The 25384-nt window shown below is 39.5% G+C and overlaps 1 protein-coding gene across 15 annotated transcripts; it reads right to left on the bottom strand.

Annotated features, from left to right (window-relative positions):
- Positions 1 to 1475: 1475 nt before the first annotated feature.
- LOC137286379 (alpha-taxilin-like) lies at positions 1476 to 24443 on the bottom strand. Of its 15 annotated transcripts, none has more exons than XM_067818207.1 (13): positions 24364 to 24443; positions 17201 to 17480; positions 16410 to 16577; positions 14917 to 15056; positions 14208 to 14318; positions 13655 to 13720; positions 13226 to 13354; positions 12904 to 13023; positions 11064 to 11117; positions 8191 to 8283; positions 7804 to 7899; positions 5228 to 5348; positions 1476 to 4790 (listed from the first exon to the last, which is right to left on the bottom strand). In XM_067818207.1, exons 2-13 carry the CDS (start codon positions 17442 to 17444, stop codon positions 4333 to 4335), a joined length of 1800 nt encoding a protein of 599 aa, XP_067674308.1. In that variant the 5' UTR covers positions 17445 to 17480; positions 24364 to 24443; the 3' UTR covers positions 1476 to 4332. The 15 variants fall into 15 exon arrangements, with proteins under 15 accessions (XP_067674308.1, XP_067674307.1, XP_067674304.1 ...); XM_067818206.1 differs by having other exon boundaries at positions 17201 to 17477; XM_067818203.1 differs by having other exon boundaries at positions 1476 to 4793; positions 17201 to 17477; positions 24364 to 24435.
- Positions 24444 to 25384: the final 941 nt, after the last annotated feature.

Below are 25384 nucleotides of genomic sequence, written 5' to 3'. Positions count from 1 at the left end.
CTTAATCAGCATCACCACTGATGGATAACCCAGGTATGTTTTCTGTATTACATGAAAATACTCCAGGAAGTATCAACAGGTCAGGGTGTTCTGTTGACAGTGTGATATGTGAGTGAGTTTTACGCCGCACTTAGCAATATTCCAGCTATATGGTGGCGGTCTGTAAATAATCGAGTCTGGGCCAGACAATCCACTGACCAACAGCATAAGCATCGATTTGCGCACTTGGGAACCGATGACACGTGTCAACCATGTCAGTGAGCCTTACCACCCGATCCCGTTAGTCGCCTCTTACCACAAGCATAGTCACCTTTTATGGCAAGCTAAGTCGCTGAAGACCTGTTCTAAGCCGCACTCTTCATGGGTCCAGAGTGATTAGGAAGGCCACTCTGTTTATACCTTCACCTCGGCTGGACGCTTTCATGTAGCTATACAAATGGACATGTGCAAACTCATGGTTGGAAGAGTGAGTGAGTAAGGTTTTACTCTGCTTTTAGCATTATTCCAGCAATATTGCAGCAGGAAACACCATAGACTAGCAACTAGTCTCTGAAATGAACATATTTTTACTGAAAAAAGTTCATAGTGAAAAAAAAATATAATATAATGAAATGGAGCCCTGAGACTTTCTTCATTTTCAGAAGCTAGGGGAATCTAGACTTGCCACATTTTCTAGACTTGCATGGGCTTTCTTGGATATATTTGCTTCATGGTCTGTACGCCAGACTAGGAACACCAGAAATGGCTTCACACTGCATGTGGGGAATCTGACCACTTTAACCACAGGGCGACTCCATTGACCCTATTCTTGGAAGAACGTCGGAAGTGATGAATGTCCACAGAGGTTAACCACTTCAGGGCTCACTTGCACAAAGCGATCTTACCGCTAACATGATGGTAACAGCCATTCTCCAACATAGGCTTCAGATAGTCGTAGCACTTAGACGGCTTTGTACAAGTAGGCCCAGATAAACCCAGAAGTGTGAGTAAAATGGTGACCAAACTAGAAACCCAATCAGGATTCACTGTCGTAGGTTTTTAGGGTGTCCAAAGGATGCAATTCTGGGAGCCTAAATGGCACCCAAGACGACAGGAGCGCGTATTTCACAATTAATGTTGTGCCCTGTAACCCCACAACTCGCAGTAGACACTTGAAATTAGTTACACATATACGTTGTCGTTTGGTGCAAGAAATATGAGGGCAGTCTGAAAATAAAGTCTGGACCAGACAATCCAGTGATCAGCATCAATGATCAGCATCATTTTGAATACTATGACATGTGTCAACCAAGACAGCCAACCTGACCACCCGATTCCGTTAGTCGCCTCTTATGTCAAGCATAGGTTGATGAAAATTGATGAAGACCAATTCTGACCCATATCTTCACGGGTACTACAAACATATGAAAATCAGTAGCAGTGGGCTTCCCCTTGACCTCTCCTTAATACCCAGTTAACATAACCAACCAGAAGTGTCATGGTGTACTCCTTTATTTGCGTCATACAGACAGTCCCTGTCTGTCTTCATTCAAATTTACACGTCAAAATGAAACCAACTTGCATCATCTCTACATAAGCCTGGACACACCTCTAACTACAGAAGGGAAAGAACCAGATTATCTCACATCTTAAGGTCCTTGCCTCCCTCAACAGGGTCAACTCTGTACTAAAGCAACTGGGTGAGTTGGGTTTTTATGCCTTTCTAACCGTTTCCTGTTATACATCTGCTTCCAATCTACAAAAGGTAGTTTTGTTTAAGTGCTTTTAGCAATGTTCCTGCAATGTCACTACTAATGGACTTAACTCATTGTACCCATATGGAGAATCTACCAAGGGTCTTCGGTGAGACAAGCGGGCACTTCAACCACAAGGCCACCCCACAACCTCTCCTGCAGGACCCAAGTGTTGTACAAGTTATCATTTCATAAAACCCACAAGCATTTGTAAAGATGTGGTGTTGACAGAAACCTCATTACCTTAATAAAATGAAGGACTTAAACACAAGCATTGTATCCTGACAAGGGGAGCAACTCTGAAGTGTAAGTATGGTGCTGACAGACAGATGTCTGGTTGAACTGTCTCTGTTTGGTATCATAACAAAAGAGCAGCGGATCCTGTTAGGACAAGGGAAGAAAATTTGCGCTGCACATGTGCAGTAGTCAGCTGCTGAGAAACAGATCATTATCTTAGTGAATCATATTTCTCCAGGACTCAAACACATGACCAGTGGATGCTTTAACAACAGGGTATGCAACTCTAAACTCTAATTTAGACTACTACAATTCATTCAACATTCAGTTAAAAAAGTTTTGATCATTATGTGGCATCAATATGAACACAGCTGTAAATTCACAAATAAACATGATGTGGCTTTTTGATCATGTTGTTTCCAAATGCCAAAATTCATTTAAATAAAAACATATCTTAAGGTAGTTCAAGAATGCATGTGCCTTGTGAAATAAATTATATGCTTGTGCCTTGAGGTGGAATGAGTAAACATGTTCAATATTGGCCCTTAGCAGCAGCAATTTATTATAAGTTAACAGACAGATCAAAGATTGACAAGAGACAAGGAATTAATCTACTGGCTAACAACCAAATATACAAAAGTTAAAAGAAGAGCTGTCACTACCAAACACTCAGGTAACTGTTTGTTATCCTAAACCTTCCAATAGAATACAAAGTGTAATATACATAAATATAACATACATGTATGCCAAAATCAGTATCGCTACTATCACAACCACTGTAATATCAAACACACCTTATTAATTTGGATGTAATACAAACTCCTCACAGTGCTACTACATAACCCTGCATGGAGGTGACATACAAGCCCTGCTGAGAAGTAGGCACTGTCCACAATTCACATCAAACTAAGCATTCTTTGTACATGACATTCTTCTGTAGCACCAAGTGACCAAAAATCAGCCATATTTTTTCATATAAAAGTAAGCAACTGGTTTATCAGATGGTTAGACCCTATTCGTGAACACTGATCATGATAGGATGGGTTGGTGTTTCAAATGAATATGAATGGGAACTGCCTTATGTGTCATCACAATATTGTGATTATCTCCCTTTGTTCTGACTAACCCCTCTCCCCTCCATGGGCAGACATTACATTGTATATAAACTGTCTTGCTGCGGGAGAACAGTTGAATATTAGACAGTGCTGAAAACATATTCCAAACACTGACAACATAATTACTTCAAGTAGAATGTGTATCAATTATCAGAGGTAACAGCTGTCTACTTCCAATGTAGATATGCATAAACCCACACAATAAATATGATATCAAATGTTTTGAGGTGTACTACAACGACATACAGCATCCAACAATGAGTGAGTGAGTTAGTGAGTATGGTTTAACGCCACTCTTAGCAATATTTCAACAATATCAGTGCACAGGACACTAGAAATGGGCATTACACATGGTACCCATATGGGGAATCGAACCCAGGTCTTAGGTGTGACAACTGTACTATTTAACCAAAGGGCTTCCCCACCGCCCACATCCAACAATGAAGAATGGGCCAATGCTTTAGAGTGAAAGTATCGAGAACAGCTGAAATACAGTCATAATATGGCCTTTTAGTATAATACTATAGCAAAAATATGAAAAAAAATGGATTGGTGTCATAGAAGAAAATCAAACACCCTCAAAATCACAGAGGGACCATTATCACTCGAGTAACCATGGTAACAAATACTTTCCTCCAAATTCAACCAGCATCATGCAAATTTGTACAATGAATATGAAACAGCTTCATGTGATACATTTCACAGATCAATAAAAGAATGGGATATGAGTATAACCAAAACAGTATTTTTTTACATAAAGGTATTTGGTATCACACTGTTTTATGTTTGCTACGGTATAAGAACAGTATTCACAAGTTCAGGTTGAAAAAGTATGTACAGTATAGTCAGTTCCTGCTACTGAAAACAGGTAAAAATTAACACTACACAGGAACAATTAATTTATTCAAAGATATGATTTGGCCATATATAAAATACATCTTGTGGTTCCAATTTATTAAATTATGATCACACGGTAAATTCTTTTCCCATGCTGGTTAAGTGTTCGTAAGATAGTTTGATAATGAAAAACTTTCATTGCAATGATATTCAGGAGCCACAATAAAATTTCAACTTTGACCTGTACAAGGCCATGATGATAAATAAAGGGTTGAACTGGAGTCAAAGTGGCCTGATGTAAGGAGGAAATGAAATTCTCATAAATAGAATCATGCTCACGGGACAGCTATGTACATCCAAGGCATCAGCTACAGAGAAGAAAATTGCAAAATAACACAAGTCTAGCAGCATTAATCCACCGAAGTGATGTCATATTCCTCAACAGTGCTTCCTGAGCCATCTCCTTGTTTTGAGGGATCTTCTGTGACAGCTTCTTGTTTTGAAGCTTCTGCTGTAATCACCTCCTGCTTTGAAGCTTCTTGTGATACTGTTTCAGAAGAATTTTCTGAAACTTCTTCCTTATTTAAAGAATTTTCTGTAACCATGCTGACTGCCTTCTCATTTGAAGTACTTTCTGAAACTGCCTCCGGTGCTGTTTTCACTTCTTGGGGATTTTGTTCTGATGGTTTGGACGTTGTGGACTGTTGTTCGGCTGTGGAGCTGGATGGAGGTGGAACTGGCGGAGTTGCCTCCCCTGACTCTGAAGGTGCCTCTTCATCTTTAACTGGACTGTTTCTGGATGTAGTTTCAGGCGTGTTGGGTGGGGTTGCTGTGGGCTCACCCTTATCATCACTTGCCTGTTGTAGGTCTACTAAAACATAAAAAAATAATTACAGTGCATGACAATCAAAATTTATTCCTAACATCAGTACATGATTAAAGGCATGATTGAGCATGATAATGATAGGGGAAGTGGTGAATAATTGTAATTTTATGCCACTTTTGGCAATATTCCACAAATAATTTGGCAGAGGACACCAGAAATGAAGGGTTTCACACATTGTACGCATGTGGGGAATTGAATCTATTCTTCACCTTGACAAGTAAACACTTCAACCACATGTCTACCCCTATCCCCTCAACCCCCCAGAAAACAGCAATTACAGTGTATGACAATAAAAATACATTCACAACATCAACACATGAATAAAATATTATGCTGGGGATTGTCTCAATTTTTTATATGTCATTAATTCTTCCATTGACAGGATTAAAGCACATGAGCTGCATCACTATGGCACTCACCATCTGCAGCTGATAATGTGGATTTCTTTCCATGGAGCTCACTCTGCAGCGCTCGGCATAATGATTCAAGCTTGCTTACTTTTGTTAATAACACGCCCTTCTCCTTGTCATATTTAGTTTTCTGAAATAAACATCATTTCACTGATCAAACTGTAAATGTGAATAAAACCAGGCAGCAGATAGTTGTTGTAATGCAGCATTTGAGGAAGTGAGTGAGTGTAGTTTTACGCCTCCATTCATTTGTTATGTCACTCGTAGCATTATTCCCGCCATGTGACAGAGAGCTGTAGTGGGTGAATGATTGAGTGAATATGGTGTTACACCGCTTTTAGCAATATTCCAGCAATGTCACAGCAGGGGACGCCAGAAATGGGCTTCACACATAGTACTCATGTGGAGAATCTAGCCTAAGTCTTCAGCTTGGCATGCAGATGCTTCACCCGGTAGGTTATCCCCCTTACATGTACCAGGTGATGCAGATCCCATCAGGGCCATTACTATATACAGAGATCTGTCAACTTGGACTAAACAAGGTTTAAAAAGTAAACATTTTCACTCAGTAAATATTTACTCAACAAATAAAAAACAACTGTAACTCTTAACACGTTTGTTTTCCGTTTTAACCAATATTATAAGAACACATAACTGAAACAAACTATCGCCATCACACAAAAGCAAGCAACATTAGAGAACCAAAGTGAATGAGTGAGTGAGTTTAGTTTTACGCTGCACTCAGCAATATTCCAGCTATATGGCGGCGGTCTGTACATAATCGAGAGTGGACCAGACAATCCAGTGATCAACAACATGAGCACTGATCTGCGCAATTGGGAACCAATGACATGTCAACCAAGTCAGCGAGCCTGACCAACCGTTCCTGTTAGTCGCCTCTTCTGACAAGCATAGTCGTCTTTTATGGCAAGCATGGGTTGCTGATTCCTATTCTACCCCTGACATTCACAACTTGAGTGAGATGAGATCTTAAATCACAACAGCAGTATTTTAGCCATATTGTGCCTATATCAAGTTACAGATCAATAATAATTATAATAAAGCATAAAATCCTGTCAACGAAGGACAGTAGTGAGTGAGTGAGTTAAGTGACACCAGAAAATGGACTTAATACATTGTACCCATGTGGGGAATTGAACCCAGGTCTTCGGTGCCACGAGCGAACGTCTTAACCACTATGCTACCCCACCGCCCAACGGAGGACAGTAAAGCAACTAGACTATCACATATATATTTTGAAACTAGTAATGAATTTTTAAAACATTTTAACCATACAAGACAAGACAATGTAAAAACAGGATATAAATTGCTGAGAACTGAAGGTAGATCACCACAGTAGGGACCATGAGAACTGAAGAAACCTCATCCTCGATAATCCAGGGAATCATGTCTCCTCAGTCCCGATAAACACCCTGGATAAATTTGCACTACTGATATATAAGCATCAAAATGATTCCTATACAAAATTGAGAGAGATAGAACTAGCCTTCCAAATAAATCAGAATCAAGAAATTTTTACCAAGGCTACGGAGAGACAAATAAGGAGACAATAGGAAAGTACAGAGGCAAATCTAGCACTGTGCTTATCAAAATGGAAAAATACATAATAACTGAGGTTGCTTTTGATGGTTTCATCACTGGCAGTCTGACTAAGATTATCATAACATATCTTATATCAGACAAGTGTTTCCCACTAACATGGCAATGTTCGCCGCCACTACAGAAGAATGAAATACTTAAAACATATTCACTACTTTTTACTTTTTGCTCACACACAAGATGTGTGAAGTGACTGGAGTCTGGATAATCACCCAATATATTGGTTGCAATGTTTAATGGAATATTGCGTTAACATAAGTTCAAAAAGTGGACAAAGTGTTGTGGTCATATTGAAAATGAGATCAAGGGTCACCCATATCGACTGGTGACTGCCTAATTCCCCTGCCTAACATAGGCTGTCACCAAATTTGAAGACTTTCGGTCCAACAGATCATCACATGCTGCGTTCGCAAGAGTTTGAACGGTGGTCAAAGCGTCATGTGACCTTGAAAATAAGGTCAAGGTCAACAACACTGACTAGTATCTGTGAAATCCCGAGATGTGGGATGTTACCGAATTTTAAGACATTAGGTACAACAGATCATGAGATATTCCGTTAACAAGAGTTTGAAAAGCAGTCAAAAGGAGTCATCATGACCTTGAAAATAAGGTCAAGGTCAACAAAATTGATTGGTGTCTGTATAATCACCCAATGGAGGCTCCCACCAAATTTGAAGATACTGGGTACAACAGTTCATCAGATATATTAACAAGAGTTTGAAAGCAGTCAGTGAGTCAGGGTGACCTTGAAAATGAGGTCAAGGTTAACAAATTCAACTCATGTCTGTGCAATGCCCCAATGTAGGCAATGAAGACACTGGGTGTAACAGTTCATGAGATATCACATTAACAAGAAACATATGTACATATGTATGTACGGATGGATACGAATACACGCTGAATACATGGTCCCCTCTTCCAAGTTACGGAAAAAAGAGGAAAGGGAAACAACCCCAACTGCTTACCTCCTCTGCCATGCCTATCAGTGCCCTGTTACTGCTTTCCCACTTGGCTTTCCACTGAGCACCTTCTTTCTCCAGCTTCCTGATCCGTTTACCCATCTGAAAATAGGATAGCATACAGGACAATGATGCATGGCAAGAGAATATCTCAATGACGTAAGCCTTTTACCACTCTGTATGCAAAAGTTTCTTATTCAGTTGAATATGGGAATTTTTTAAAGGATATTTTAGTATTTTTTAAAAAATAGAAATGCTGAAGAAAATTTCTCATAGTCACTTTTCTGCCAATACATCTATATTCAGTAATAAATAATAGTAAAAGTAGGTCAATGTCATAATGCACCACAATGTCTCAGAGGAGCAGATCTATGTGAAAAGATTACAACTTACTTTGTCCATCTCTGTCTTAAATTTCTGGAACATTTCATTGCTTCTGTTGATCGTACTCTGAAACTCCTCATACCTCTCCTTGTACATTGTTAACTGGAACAAATAATCATAAAACAATTAAAGGGTTGGCAATATAATCATAACTGGTCAGAGTGAGTGAGCAAGTGAGTATGGCTTTATGATGTTTTTAGCATGACAAGCAGACATTTTAATCACAAATCTACCCTTCCGCCCCTCACTTGATCAGAATCTAACAAATGTATAACATGGTTTGTAACCATGGTTAATGATGTGTAAGGTATTATCCACAGACACAATTAGCCAAGAAATAGGCTCAGTCTAGGTAAACTTAGTCTCAGTGTTATTCACTATTTGTGCGATTTGGAAAGCTGTGTTCTGATAGGCCAAATTTTAAAGGTTACCTGACGTGACCTCCCATAAGGTTTTGTAAGACTTCGTAGTGGAGTGTAACAAGATTTTCATTTCTCTTCTGGAACCTTATATAACATTCTTTGGATACTTAATTGCATAAGTACATCAACTTTTGGCACCCAGTTTTTAGCAATTTAAGTCACCTGAGTTTGATACCGATGACGACAACAGGGATGCTCAATTTGGAATCTCTGACAACAGTGCATCGAAATGAACTGGATTAATGGGGGATGCCTGCTTTAGTGCCTTTGTTTTCTTTAGTATGTTCATGAATGATACTTAAACATACAAATCAACCCTAAGCCAGATTGCTGTACAAAGGTAGCTGGTGCGTTGCACGGTCTGTCAGTGTTGACAGACATTCAGTCACCTGCTGGGAACGGGAACGGGGTCCTGTCACGAACTTATATGGTAACAATGGAGGAAAAATAATTAATTTGGGATGACAAGCTCTAAAACAGATCTTTTTAGCAGGGCTGAGGAAACAATGCCACATACATAATTTTCATCATAATATACTGAACATCATTGAAAACGCACCACCTGTAAATTTTGAAATAAGGCAATAGAATCTTTTGGAAATGGAAAATTAATGGTGGGAATTTTGATAACACACTAGATCGTAAATAACGCTCTACAGTAAAAAACGGATCGTTCGAACACATCATCGAACACATCACATGAAAACAACAAAATTCATGCACATCAGACACGAAGGGCACAAATTGCATGCAGAAAGCATACTGTTCAGGGGTATAAATGACCTTCGGCACAAAACCGTTCTCATTTTCGCAGTACTTTCGTAAGTAAAGTTTTTTCGCCATGCCAAGATTGTCACCAGAGGAACGAGAACAGGCCTTGGGTATGTTGCAGGTTGGCGCTTCAAGCAGAAACATTGCACGACGATTTGGGTGTCATCATTCGACCATTCTGAGGCTTGCTAACAGATACCAACAAACAGGAACCAGCAGGGACCGGCAACGCCCAGGTCAGGCACGTGTTACCACCCCTCGTCAAGATCGAGACATTGTACGGCGCCATATTCGGGATCGAACCTTGCCCGCTGCCAGAACCGCCAACGCTGTCCAGGGTCGACGTGGTTTGATCAGCGCTTCCACGTTCGACGCCGTCTCCGTGCGGCAGGGTTACGTTGTCGACGCCCTTACGTTGGACCCATCCTGACTGACAGGCATCGCCGTGAACGCCGACAATGGGCTGAACAGCATCGTGTGTGGTTGTTACGACGTTGGCATGGTGTGGTGTTCTCCGACGAGTCGCGTTTTCACTTGCGAAGTGCTGACGGGCGTCTACGGGTATGGCGTCGACGGGGTGAACGTTATCATCAGGATTGTGTTGTGCAAACCGATCGGTGGGGTGGAGGCAGCATTATGGTGTGGGGAGGGATAAGTTATCACCACAGAACCGCTCTGATTGTTTGTCGTGGCAGAGTGAATGCCGTTTACTACCGTGACAACATTCTTCAGAACAACGTCGTTCCCTTCTTTCACCAGCATCAAGATCTGCACACATTTCAACATGACAATGCACGAGCCCACACTGCACGTGTTTCGATACAGTATCTGGCTAACAACAACATTCCTCTACTTCATTGGCCTGCATTGTCACCAGATTTGTCACCCATCGAACACTTGTGGGATTACATCGGCCAACGCCTCGCACGTCGTCCGCAGATCAACAACCTTGGGGAACTCGACAATGCCTTGCAGCAAGAGTGGAATGCAGTGCCTCAGGACTTTATTCAGAGACTAGTCCGTTCAATGAGGAGATGTTGCACAGCTTGTGTTGCTGCTAACGGGGGTCATACACGCTACTGACTTTCCATTTTGACCCCATCTTTATTTCATTGTCAGCTGCATTAAATCTTCACTGTTTTGCTTGATTGTTTTTTGCTTCTTTTCTTTATCAAACATTGGTCTACACAAATATGTAAAATTTACATAGATTGCTCACTTCTGCTCTTAGAAATCCACAATTTTAGGGGTGGTGCGTTTTCAATGATGTTCAGTATATATACAAAGATACTTGGACAAATTAAGATGGTTAAAAACTGGGTACCATTGTTATGTTTGACATTTTACAATTATACAGAGGAAGAGTAATGACTTCAAAGCATTTTCATCTGAAAACAATGCAAAGCTGTTTTCTAAAACATTTTTTTGTGTGTTTTGTTTATTGTTTAGTGCCGCACTCCGCAATATTCCAGCTATATGACAGTGCTCTGTAAATAATCCAGGTAGGAGTAGACAATCCAGTGATCAACATCAGTCCATGCAAATGGGATATTGATGACACGTGTCAACAAAGACAGCAAGGCTAAACACCCAATCCCATCCGTCAGCTCATATAACTGGGTTGGGTTGCTGAAGACAAATTCTAACCCAGATCTTCAAGAGTCTCTAAAACAATTAAGCAATGCTTACCTGTGTTTCAAGAACATGAGCCTTCTTCTGGGCCTCTGCTGTCTGTAGCAGGAGCTGCAACACAGAAAACCCTCAGTGAGACAACACTACTAAAACACAGACTGCTTCTCTGTCCAGTGGTACTGAAAGTAATCTCGTAGTGATAGTATCACATGGAACGAGTTATGTTCAAATATATTCAAATACTTTTCTCACATATGACAGAAATCATAGGCAATGTGATGAGGTTTAATGCTGCATTCAGCATTGTACTAAGTGATATTGAAGTTTGTGTTGAACGGTTGGTACTAAAGGTGTGTTCTCATGGTGCTTGTAGGAACAACCTGTAGCAAAATAGCAACAAAGATCATAACTATCTGAATACTTTTTAAGCCACATGCAACTTGTATCTCTCAACATAGACTCATTTCAGCTATATGGTGGCGGTCTGTAAATTACTGAGTCTGGATCACTGAATCCAGTGATCAACAGCATGAGCATCAATCTGTCCAAATGGGAACCGATGACATGTGTCCACCAAACCTGACCACCCATCCCGTTAGTCGCCTCTTATGAGAAGCATAGTTGCCTTTTGTGGCAAGTATGGATTGCTGAAGATCTATTCTACCCCAGATCTTCATGGGTCTTGAGTGAAGAAGTGCTAGTGTTAATGTCAGTCTACATATTATTACTGTTCCGGTTAGGGCGATCTTTTTAAGTCAACATACACAAAAGGGACATCACTCTGAGTTGAACACTCTGCTGTCAGCATATCGTTCTTATTTTTTCTTGACTGTTACGTTTTGAAAACCTATTCCTGTATCATTGTTGAAAAGTTTCACTCACGAATTAAAAGCAGTTCTAGCAATGACTTCTAGTAACAACAAAGATTGAAACAACTTTGTTATTTGTGTGCTTTTCATACAACTTGTATCTTGCAAGATTCTAACAGATTACTATGCGACATGGATTTCTCGAATGAAGAAGAAATGCTAGTCTTAATGTCGATAAACATATCTTAGTTACTAAAACAGAAGAAGAAAACGGCAAAATCGGTGTGGGTCTGCAACTGGATTCTTATGCGGAACAATCGCTTGGAAAGGAACATCCAAGGTCACTGAATAATTTTCTTCATACACACGTCAGATTTGGACATTTCTTTCAGTCGTGTGTCGGACATGTCACTGTGAGGTGGACAGAGATCGAAGCAATTTGAGTGGTTGAGAGCTTGTGACTTGTAGTAGGAATAAGGATAAATCCTAAATCTTGCACCTGAGCTATGGCTACTTGTATGCGATTTCAAATCATTACCACTTTGGTGTTCTCACGTTGCAACTGTGTTGCATGCTACATGCTGCCAAACTGTGAGACTGCACCTTTAGTCAGTTTTACGGTTTTCGTCTACTGAGATACCATGCTGCTGTTTTACATGGACCAAAAGATCGACCAACTGATAGGTAAGTAGGTTTGGATTTATACTGGTTTTTAACAATATTCCAGCAATATCTCTGCAGGGGACACAAGAACTGGGCTCCATATGTACCATATGTTAATGTGAGCTGACAAGTGATGGAGATGATTTACAACTTCAGCCATATCCACAAAATGATGACAGAAAGATGATCATGTTCAAGAAACAATTTGCATTTAAACCCAAACAAGACCTTGTCACAGTTAAGGGATGCAATTCTAGGAAGAGAAATACTTAGAAATGCAAGACTTGGATGTTTAACACTTTGCTGAAACCTACAAGTGTTCCAATAAGGAACTAAGGATAATATTCAACGTAAATCTTGAACTTGAACAAACGATCATAGAATTCTGGCATGTCTGAGGGAGGTAACTGTGCACAAAGACTTACAAACTCCCTCTCCTTTGTGGACCTCTCCTCCTGTTCCTTTAACATGGCGTTGGCCTGTGCCAGCTTGGCTTCCCCGAGCTGTTTTTCCAGCTCTCTGTGCTGCACAATTTTCTCCACTTGCTGCAGAACAACACAGGCACACATTCAGAGCAAGTGATACATTGCCATATGTCACTCAATGTGTCACATTAATGTAATCTAACAAGTGACCTGCCAAGTTCATGAATTCATGCATTTACAATGACCAAGTAAGTGGGCATAGCTGAGAACATGTAAGAGTTATTCCACTTGGTGAAAACGTCACTAATATTAATGGCTGTACCTGTTCCCGTAGTTCGTATTGCTCTACAAATTTCTTCAGTTTCCCTGCCAGTTCTGTATTGTCTTCTCGGAGTTTGATGTTGCGTTCGTGATTGTCGGTCATCTGACTCTGGATCTCGCTAATTGTTTGCTGAAAACAAATAAATATATTTGTGATGTGTGTCATTTGATATTTGATAAGTCATTCGATTCAAATGAATATATTCATAAAAAGAATATATTCATAAAAACACCCAATTCCTTCATAATACATCAATTTTTTTTCTGTCATCCTTAGAAAGATTAACTACATCCAGAAGCAACAATCATTTGTAAGAAAGAGAATGAACCAGGAAAGGGTTTTACGCTTTGGGGAATTGACTCAGCATGATGTGCAATATTAACTGTGCTTGTAGACTTTGAAGGCCATGTGTAGTGGGGCTTAGTTTACCTGAAACTTATTTGAGATTTCCTTCCTTTTCTCATCCTCTTCTCTAGCCCGAGTTAGACTCTCCTCCTGAAGTACAAAGAGATGATTGGATCCAGTATAATAGGGACCATAAGGACAAGTTAGATTTACAAATCATTAGAAGGAAAAAGTATGGGTTTACACCCCTTTCTAGCAATATTGCTGGCTTCAACAAAATTCTTTTTGATTGGTTTACCAGGCTAACTGCAGCTAGGCCAGTAAAGAGAATTCTTCAGTTAAAACCAGGTTTGTTTCATTGCAAGTGTTTCTGACATTACACCTAGCAAGATATACGACAGCGGTCTGTAAAAAATAGCGTCTTGACCAGACAATCTAGTGATTGATATTATGAGTATCCATACGCTTACTGGCCATGTAATCAACCAATCACCGAGCTCGACCACACAATCTGTTTCCTTTTCCTCTTAAAAGTTTGCTGGGAGTCTACCCACAATTCCAACTGACCTGTTGATTTTGTCTTCATGCTTTCAGTTTTCATACCCCAAATGAGCCTACAGGTTTTACTGGTCCTCACCTTGATGACCCTGTTGTGCTTCTGAAGCTCACGACACAAACTCTCCAGCTTGGACTTAGCCATTACAGCCTTGGTATGCTCCGATTGAAGTTGGTCCTTCTCCCGAACAGTCTGTATACAAACAGTTTTTCAATGCAGTGACAGGTATTACTACTTCTAAAAAAACCCTCATCAATTCATATTCATGTTTCAGAATTTTTCTGTAGGAGCATTCAGGATTTTGTTATGAATCCCATCCAACACGCTGACCCTACTCAGCGACTATTTACTCACTGTTGTTATGGTTGTACGTTCGCTGTGTGCATCACCCAGAAGCAAGCGTAGGATAAATAGCTTTCAGAATTGTTTGGGTATTAACCTTTTCGAGATAAAAATTTCAAAAGGTATGTGCGAATGTGCACTTTCGCGATTTGGTAAGCTGTGTTCTGATTGGTCAATCTCAAAGGTTACCTCCTGTAAGATTTTGTTAGACCCAGCAGTGGAGTGTAACGAAAAGTACTGAGGAAAAGTTTACTTAGACTGCTCCATCACATACACAGAACCTGCCTCATCCTCATCACATACACATAACCTGCCTTACCCCAAAATCCTTCCCTACCCTATACACAGAACCTGCCTTACCCCCACACCCTACCCCAATGAATACCTTACAAACCCTTCCCCAACCCATACACTGAACCTCTCTCAACCCTACACACAACCAACGTACCACAACCATCTTCCTCTGTGCCTGCTTGAAGGATGCCTGCAGGACTCGATGCTCTTCATGTAGATCAGCATATTTTTTACATAGCGCTGCCAACTTCTCCTCTGTTGTGTGTAGGCTGTTGAGAGCTCGCAGGATATGTTCTAGGGAGAACAAACATCCATCTCAACAGGAAGAACAGTTAACCATGACAACATAACAGCACCATTTCTGCAAACTTATTTAATTCTATTAATACTAACTCATAGGACATAACAACATTGGCCTCACATGTTACAGAAAACTAGTTTAAGTCCCTGTTGATAAAACAACTCTTAAATATCTAGGACAGCCTACCTTTCTACTTAGAAATAATTGTACTAGTCTCACGAATGCTTAATCAAGACTATATTATCTTCAGATCTCCATCAGATATTTGGAATATTGCAGATTGTGGTGTTTAACATCTAACATATAAAGCTAGTGCAAATATGTGTGGAGTGACGCCATTCTCAACAACATTTGATTAATATGATGGTGTAGGACACCAGAAATGGGCTTCACACATTACACCCATCTGGAGGATCTAACCAGGAACTTTAATGTTCGACATCTTTCGCCACTAGGCAGCCACACCACCACTTGATCAGTAGAAACATTAAGGGTAGAATGGCTGCAGTCTTAGAATGAATGAGAGTTAGTTTTACATCGCTTCTAGCAATATACCAGCAATAAATATCACAGCATGGGACACCAGATATGGCCTTCACACATTTTACCCAAGTGGAGAATCAAACTCGGGTCTTCACCACTAGAATACACACCACCCCTTAAGTCCTCGACCATTCTTGCCAGTTGTCAGAAATTTTAAACAATAACAATAGCAGAATAACTATAACATAACAGATCACCCAGGTCAGTAGATCATGTGTGCATGAAGTTCATTCTCAGCTCCCTGGGGAAAGTAGAATCCAAAGTAAACAGGAGTTACATGATCACTGACATACCATAACCATCACAACTGATATAACTGCTTATCAGATTTACTGGTAGTCGTTTCCACTTACTACTCTCTGGGACTTAGGGGAACCTACTGGAGCATTGGCTCATGATGCTGAGGACCTGGGTTCAAATATCCACATGAGAACACTGTGTGAAGCATACTTCCGGGGCACACTGCCATGATATTGCTAAAAGCGGCACAACATCATACTCATTCACTCGTTCACTCGCTACAGCTTTCTGTCACATAGCGAAAATAATGCTATGCATGACATAACAAATAGATGACCACTGAATGTCATTTCAGACTGCACACAAGATTGTGAAACTCAGCTGTTATGGGTTTGAATGATATCTTGGTGATGCAGTGAGTACATCTATTCAAGTAAGGGGAATCAGTAACTATGGTAACAGTGTGTAATCAGTAATGCCTGTAACATGACGATGTAACAGACAACGTTACCTCTGTAACGGACCAGGGAGGCATTGTCTATACTGTCCCCAATTATCTTTACCTATACTCTTGTCCTCTTTCTTCTTGCTTTTGCCAGATGGTTTGGAGGAGGAGGAGTCAGACTTACTGTCACCCTTGGCAACCGTTGTCGAGGAAACCTTGCTGTTCTGCGACTTGGACTTGTCTGCCTTTGTATCTTGTGTGGAGTCAACGACTGCTGGGGTGGTTTCTATGGCAAAAGACAAATAGATGTTATAATGTGGGTGTAAGAAAAAAACACCATAGAGGGTGAAGTGGTTGACTGCTCTTGTAGTTTTGTCAAAAAAGTGTAAAGTCAGTATTTCAATTCCAGTTGTGTTATACCAAAAGAACTTACATAGAAGGCACTTGCAATTAACATAACCATGATAACATTAAAGTGACAAGTCTAGGTCATCATGGAATCAATCTATTGTATTGGCAATGGGTATCCAGTTTAATTTAACCTTCTGCATATATTGTTGGTCGTTTTTTAATGTTACACTGGGCAATATTCCAGCTATATGGCACTGGTTTGAAAATGATAGAGTCTGGACAAGACAATCCAGTGATCAGCAGCACGATCATCAATCCATGTAATAGGGATACACTAACACATGTCAACCAAATTAGCAAGCCTGACCACACAACCCCAGTAGTCACCTGTTATGACTGCTGCATGGTATCTCCAAGAACAAGCAGTATAAAATAGACCTTGTCTGGACTAGTTGAAGCAGATGCACACAAATACTTATATGCATGCACGTCGCTAGTCTGGAAGGCGAAATTACACCCCATTTCATCTTACCACATGTATTTCTACTCATTAAATACCTGGAGATTCTGATTCTCTGTTAAGCGAAAGGTCTTCCATATCTCCGTTCAATCCATCATCGCTGATATCTCCATTTGTATCCAAGTCTTCTTCTAATTTGGTCTCTGACGTGCTGTCTGGAACAGCCACTTCTTCCTTGTCTGACACCACCGGAGTCACCTCCCTTTGCTCAATGTCAGCCTCAACAGATGGCGTTGTTGAAGATGGCTGCTCCTGAACTGGTTGTTCTACGGCAGTATCCATGGTTTCCTGGCTAAGTTCGTCTGACTCTGCAACCTGCTTACAAAATGGGTTAACAGTTTATGGAAAGATAGTCATCAATCCTGACACAACTGATTGTTTATTAGTTTGTTATACATAAAAACAGCAAAATATTTTTGGGTTCATTGATTAATGCTGCACGCTGCAATATTCCAGCTATGTGGCAATGGCCTGTTAAAATTCAGGTCTGGATCAGACAATCCAGTGATTAACAACAGTGACTATCAGCATGTGGGATATGACGACATGTAAACCTAGTTACCAGCATCCAATCCAAGCATGGAATGATGAGGACCAATTCCCACATGGATCTCCTGCTTGTGCAAGAGATATATTTATCTGTCCATAACAAACACCCAAAAAATTGTTTTGATACCGGTAATATATCAAGTGTGTATTTAAACAGAATGACAACAGGTTATCCCTACCAAATGCTGAGCAAGTAGACATTCAAACTAGGAGTTGTTTTACAGATCCTAGTCTGCCCCAGTCCCTTCTGCCTAGACCTTTCTACAAAGCCTTAAAAGAAGCAAGTCTAGATTTCCCGAGGTTCAGAATCTCCCATCTCACAGGGGCTCATTTTCAATTTAAAAGGAATTATTTGTTTCTATCAAAAATTTACTTATTCAGAGACTAAGTTTTAATCTAGGGATCCTAATATCTCTTCCTCTCTAACATGTCAAATCAAGATAAGTTTTACTGGTCCTTTCAACAAATGGTTTATGAAAAGGACCCTTGAGTTTCAAGCTTAATTTTAAAAACCTATGAGATCTAACCAGTATTCATAATCACAAATCTGATGTTTTCATATCAGCCGTTCTTATGGCAATGTTCCATATTGCCAGGTCACCGTGACCCTCACATGAACTTTCAGTGTCTGGTACACTGACCCGATGTACAGCAACAAATGTCATCAAGCTCATTATGAACCTTAAAACAACACTGCTGTCACCTGGTTTCCCAAAGTCAGAATAATTAACAGAATTACATGTACCTCTACAGTCACATCTATGGCCACAGACGTTAGTGAGTTTAGTTTCATGCCACTTTTAGCAATATTCCAGCGACAACACAGTGGGGACTGCAGAAACGGGCTTTACACATTGCACCCATGTGGGGAATCAAACCCATGTCTTTGGCATCATGAGCAAACACTCTAACCACATGGCTACCCCACCGCCCCTGTGGACATAGAAATAATGCAGAGAATTTGAAGGAACTGCTGTAATTCAGAGTGTGAAGCTTACTTATCTTAAATCCAATTTATTGAGAGAATTTCAGTAGTCACAGCTGCAGCCATGGTAACGTGACTTACGGCTCTCTTGTACATGCTATTTGCACACTAATGCTGTCCACTCTATATAGCAGAACCAATGCTACCACGTTAACATCAATCATAAGTACAACACATAGACAATGTTATCTCTTAATGTGATGCCATGGTTATAGAAAGCTTAAAAATAAGCTTCCAAATCAACAGTTCATACAATAAACACTGCTTAACACAATTAAAATTTTAATTCTTAAGTATTTGCAGACAAAATGCAAACAAGCACATATATACGAAACTATCACTTGTACTTACCACTGCCCCTTAAACACAAGTTGCAAATCACTGAGATACTAATATTTTTCCGACAAACACAATCACACTTGTACTGTCAAAAAGTATGACATCCAACATTCCCCATCTGGTCAGTAAGTCAATATGATCCCCACTGATCCAATCACTATATATAGACACATCACCCCCTGCTGACAACAGAGGCCATTAGTCCACAATGAAATCTCTCAGCTTTCATCATCAAATGAACAACATTGCATCACAGGGATCAAATTGCCCTTCCTTGTATGATGGCCTGTTTACATAATCCCCGTATCTGCATCTATGCCATATTCTTCCTAGACTAATGATTAGTCTCTGAATATATATATAACTTTTACAGTAACAAAAACATCCTGTTTACATTAGGAGCCATGTTGAAGTGGGAGATTCAGAGAGAATGGAAAGACTTGTTTCAGTTAGGGCTTTAGCATTGTGGGGCAGGTTTGATAACCGAGAAAATAATGTGATTCAGGAGACTGTGAGACAGACAACATTCTTTGATGCAAAATACATACCTTCCTGAAAGTTTGTATCACTTTTAACCCCCAAAAGACATGTCTACAAATGGTATACATGTAATCTCAAGGACAGGTGGCTACTGATATTGACCAGAGACACTGACACTTGTAAATTAAATCAATAAAGTAAATATTGATCCATAATCAGTAAACATAAGGAAAGTAATTTTGAACATAAGTCAATAAGAAATGAAAATACTTTAAGCCACTGGTGCATGGTAACATTTAAACATGTAAAACACAACAGTCTGAACATACGTGCTTGCCTGCTTTAATTCCAGCTTAACGATCCTTCTAATCAAGAACTGTGTCTGAGACTAAAGGGGCCTTCTCATGACAACTACAATTTGACAACATGTTCTTAAAGTTATAAAAGCTGTTAAACTTTGCAATAAAGGTTACAACAGGGCACCCTTGTACATGGTAACCAAAATGATACGACAGTCATGAGTCAATGTTAAGGTCTTGGAGTTGCGATCACCTTCGTGCTACAACTGTAAGATACAATGGCACCCAGGTCAGTAGGATGTGACCTGAAGACACCCCAGAGTTCCTTACATAGACTTGGAGGCAAAGTAAAATCACACAAAAAATGAAAATGGTAAGCATATTTTCTGTGATCTTCATTGGCATCTCTTGTAAACCCTAATCTTAAATTCTTCAAGCACGTTAAACATATTAAAATGAGTGTTTAATGCAAAGATATCTTCAACATTGTGATCAAAGAAAACGACAAATTGAAAAGCGTGTAGACGTCCAAATGTTCCGATTAATATCTGCAAAAGAGCACAAAAGATGACAGTCACATCAACAGACATGCTATACCTACATTAACTGTAATATTAGAATTTTAGTATTAATCATATCATGAATATGACAAAAAATAAAAATCAACACCATTTCTCTATATAAGCACTAGATATACATCCTCCACAAAGAACAAGAAGAATTTCAAATTTTAAAGAAAAACAAAAAAGTATCCTACCTGCCCACCCTACCACCAATCTATTTTAAACCAAACGACTTGTGAATATTGCTGTCAGGCCCCAAAAGTGTAAATCAACTTGGTCCAGTCAAACGTCCACGAGAGCACAGAAAGTAATTTCAGTCTGGCACCGCTGCACCGTTATCAAAATAGAAAACTTCCTCAGTGATCACTTACCTGACATACAATCACCTGTATTACTGTGTATACTGCTAAGACAACCGACCATGCTACTAAACGATAAAACTACTGACACTAGTGACAGGCACCTGAACGGTGTCTACACAAATAGATTGTTTATTGTGTAACTCCAACTAAGTTTTATTCCAGCCACACAAAGGAATACATGAATGGAAATGAATGTTAACAGAAACACAACTATTGATGCAGCATTTTTTACTTGAGTCTCCAACCATTTTGACTTGTACCCATTTTGACTTCCTCCCATAAAAATTCTTTTTCAAACAAGTCACATCTGTAATATCCAGGATATGATCAAACATTTCGGCTGTGGAAACAAACAAAAAAGGAGTGATCCCGTCAAGACTGTTGATTTGTATTTTATATAATTCATAAACATGTCATGGGCAAAGAGCAAAGTGTGATTCTAACATGAAGGACCTGTTTAAGAGATTCCATACTTTATACCTGTACAACTGTTACAAGCCACCTATTCATAGTAACTGGAAATTATTTTCGACCACTTGAGAGGATCATTATAGTCACAGCTGGTCTACAATCCTCAGAAAATGAAATGCCTGTCAAGAATTTATAACTGGGATGACAAAACTTCCCTCTTCACCTTGTTAAGAGTTATAAAGAATACAATGACTTAGTCAGGGTGAACTGTGTTTCTCTAATAACAGGTGCAAAAAGGAAGACGATTAATCAATGTTTAGTCAAACTTCCCTGCACTGCATACAGTGTTAACACACCAGTGTGCACTGAGGAAATTAAGATCTTATACATTATTAAGAAAATCAAACTTTGAATGACAATTGTTTGAGCAGTTTGCCTGCCAAAGGCACTTAGTTTCAAATCTTGGATAAAACCAGGATCTTGGACACAATCTAATTCCATGGGATAATCCATTTAAACACTCCTTTCAACACATAGTTCTTAGATGACACACACACTCATCACATTCTTTCCCTGCATTTGCTGCCAACCTGTTCCACGAAACACTAACAGTATGCCCACTCAATGTGACAAAATAGTACTGCAAGATGGGCTGATGGATGAAAACAGTTGTTTCCAAAATGAGGTCAGAAATCTCCAAAAAGAAACAGCACAACTGAAAACACAAAACAGCCACGAAAAGTTTACACCTGCAGCATGCTGACTAAATGTGGCACAAAGGTACCGTGCCGAACATGTGCATTACTGAACAGTAATTTCCAAGATGAGAACAATAATCTCCAGAAAGAAACAGCACAACTGAAAACACAAACTTACAATACAGCACCGAAAAATTGTATATCTCCTTCCAGTCATGGAAACATAAAGGCAGCGTACCAATGTTGACTGGACTTGCAGATATCAGTATATCACACAAGACCCTCGATCTACGGTGTCATTTACTGCTTGCAAAAAGCCATGCAAAAAGAACATACAAGAATGTCTTACAAATTTGGCACAGCCAGAAACACCCCACAAAGATGTAGCAAGCACAGGCCCCATGAGATCTGCTGTCTGCTACATTCTCTGAATGCAGCCCATCTGTACTACAAGCATCTGTACAACTGTCACACTTTCAGTCATTCCACTGTGGTTCAAGGGACTACAGCCATTCCACATAGGGTAATCCCACTCTACACAAGGCCCTTCTATCTGCACAGTGAGCGCTTCTCCCCTCCTCTACTGTAGCAGACGGCTAAATATAGCCCACTTGCTTTCCCCCATCTTAGTGTTGCACACTGATGACAGGCAGTGCACTAGGGAGGCAGGATGTGTGAGGAACCGCATGTGTTAGCAGGAGTAATTCACCAGTAGAACAGTATGTTGTGTTGTTTTCAAAATTAAACTATGATCCTTGGATTACTGAGGTCTTGTCCTATTGTACTGAATCTGGAGACCTCCATAATGTTTTCACATTGAACATGACAAGGATCTCTTGACTTTTTATAATTCTTAATCTTAAATTTAAACTATTCATGATGAAGCTTTGTAATGGTAACACTTATGGGTTTTGTGATGGTAACACTTATGGGCTTTGTAATGGTAACACTTATGGGCTTTGTAATGGTAACATTGCATGCACTTTTTATAACATTTAGAGCTGCATGAACCTCCCAATACAATATATTATATATGCTGTTGCTTTGCTAATAAGACCTATATATCATAATATTATGCTGCAATTAGGGTGACTTATATATAATAGGGTGTCAACACTATTGAAAAAGCTAGAAACTTCTTGACGAACTGGTCTCATATATGGAAATAATGACATTTTTCATTTTGATCAATACTCCAAGTCAGATCTAGCTGTGCAGACATATGCATTTTCCATTACAAAATAAAGAAAAATTCACTACTGGTGAAAGACCTTTGAATGGTGCAAAAATTATGAATGAGTCCATGCAAGAAATATTTATCTGGGCAGATACATTTGTATCAGATAATCACAAAGTACAGGTGGATTGGTCAATACCATGAGTCTAGGATACAATGTCAAAGAAGCAGGTGAAGATAACAGAGATTTTTAACATGATCTTGTCGTCAAGAGGTTCCTTCCATTAATAAGTGCCAAACAGGCACAACGTTATTTTCCATCTGTCAACATGTTAGACATGTTGAATATTAACACATTAAAAGTAAACTAATAAATTTAAATACAGAAATACAGAATAGATGGCCACTGAGAATACACATACAAAATTTCTAGTTACGTTGTAATCCACATGTTCTAAGGACTCTGCCATTACACTTAAAATACATTTTTCATTTTCCAGAAGATTGTTTCACTTTAAATTCTTGTTATACAAATGAATTATTCCTTTGTAAATTATAATCTACAGTCTTTAAAGTTTACATAGGCAAACTGAAATATCTGCATCATCAACAGGGTTTAGAATCATGAGTATTTGTGAGAAATAATAAATACCTTCACTATGCTTACTGACTAGACTGGAGTTCAACTTTACTGGTTAGCTATAGTGTAGGATAGGCTATCACTCACTGCCTACACACGATCTACAGGTTCAAGCTTGAAGCAGAACTGGTTTTGTTTAGCCCAGATATCTGGCGTAGTTTCAGGGACTTGTCTAACTCAATTGAGTCTGACAACTCTATATCACCCCTTCACAAATTCGCATCCTGCAAATCTCTTTCATGTTAGTCAAAATGGAAACCGACACCAGTTGCCAGGCGACCACGTGCGTATGCCAAACACGGTCAAAGCCGAAAGAGGATATATCCTTCATATAAAAATCCCATTTTAAAACTTGCAATCCTATCAATATTTTACAGGCGTGGTACCAGAGGCCATGCACACGCCAAGACTAATGTATGAATATTCTACAAAACGACTGAGTTCATACAAATGTTTTATAACTGAGTAGACAGAATAATTGGTCCAGACAGCCAAACAAGCTTTACTTTCATCTGCATCCTTGAGAAACATTGGGCCCCCGAGCACCTGAGAAGGACCTCGGGTTGGCAAAATTGTCTTTATTGCAGGAATTAAGTTCCTTTCTCGAATTAATATTACACAAACAGTTGTCCTATATGTATGTTAATTAGCTGAATTGTCCTGTTGACCGATTTGCCATAAATCTTAGCAACACTTACTCGCTGACCTACGCTCTCGTCTTGCTGTGTCTTCGCTTTAGGCAGCTGCCATGTTATGACGTCACGAACGAGTACCTGCGCTAAGTACCAACACGATTATCTCCCCTGATTGAATCAAAACTTGGTCTCTTTCGATCTCGACATTGATGCGATACCCATGCACCTAGTGATCTGTGTCTTTAACAAACACTGGTTAGAAGCAATATCAAAATAATTTTCTTTTGGATCAATACATGCATATGAGATGAGAACTATATTTCCACCATGAAAAAGAATGCAGTAAATTGTTTTTAGATTTTTAAAATTTCTATTTGTTTTCACTACACCCTTTGTCGTACTAAAAGAAGTCATTAATTATCATTGATGCATAAATATAATCGCCATTTTATGTAGGAATTAAAATTACACTTAATCGAACCAGCTTGTGGCACAGCACAGTTATCAAGTTATCATACGCAATAAAATTGTTTAAATTGTATAAGGTAAGCAACCGAGCCGGAAAATAGACTAGATCTTCGGCAACTCATGCTTGCCACAAAAAGGAGACTATATGCTTGTCGTAAGAGGTGATTAGCGGAATCGGGGGGTCAGGTTCGCTGATGTGGTAGACACATGTCATCATATCCCATTTGCGCAGATCGTTGCTCATGCTGTTGATTACTGGATTGTCTGGTCCAAACTCGCTTATTTACAAACCGCTGCCATAGAGCTGAATTATTGGTGAGTGCAACTAAACTCACTCCCTTATTCTAAAACGTCTAGACCTACCACCAGGGATCAGTTGTCACAAGACATACCTGAACCTGTCTGAAAAACGCCGGGTATGATGACCGTCCATCACAAATAACGCGGCGTTTATTCACGGCTTTGTAGTATATGATAGGCCCGTGATGAAAAGGTGGAGATGTCTATGTTTGATCGGTATAATTTCGAATAAAAATAGAGAACTCCGGGTATATATATCATATCATATATATCATATCTGTCAAGCATTATATAGTAATGTATCATGACACTGATT

The sequence above is a fragment of the Haliotis asinina genome, chromosome 6 (assembly GCF_037392515.1).
Source record: "Haliotis asinina isolate JCU_RB_2024 chromosome 6, JCU_Hal_asi_v2, whole genome shotgun sequence".
Classification (NCBI taxonomy): domain Eukaryota; kingdom Metazoa; phylum Mollusca; class Gastropoda; order Lepetellida; family Haliotidae; genus Haliotis; species Haliotis asinina.
Note: the sequence above shows the minus strand (reverse complement) of the source record. Positions and strands in the feature narration are given on the sequence as shown.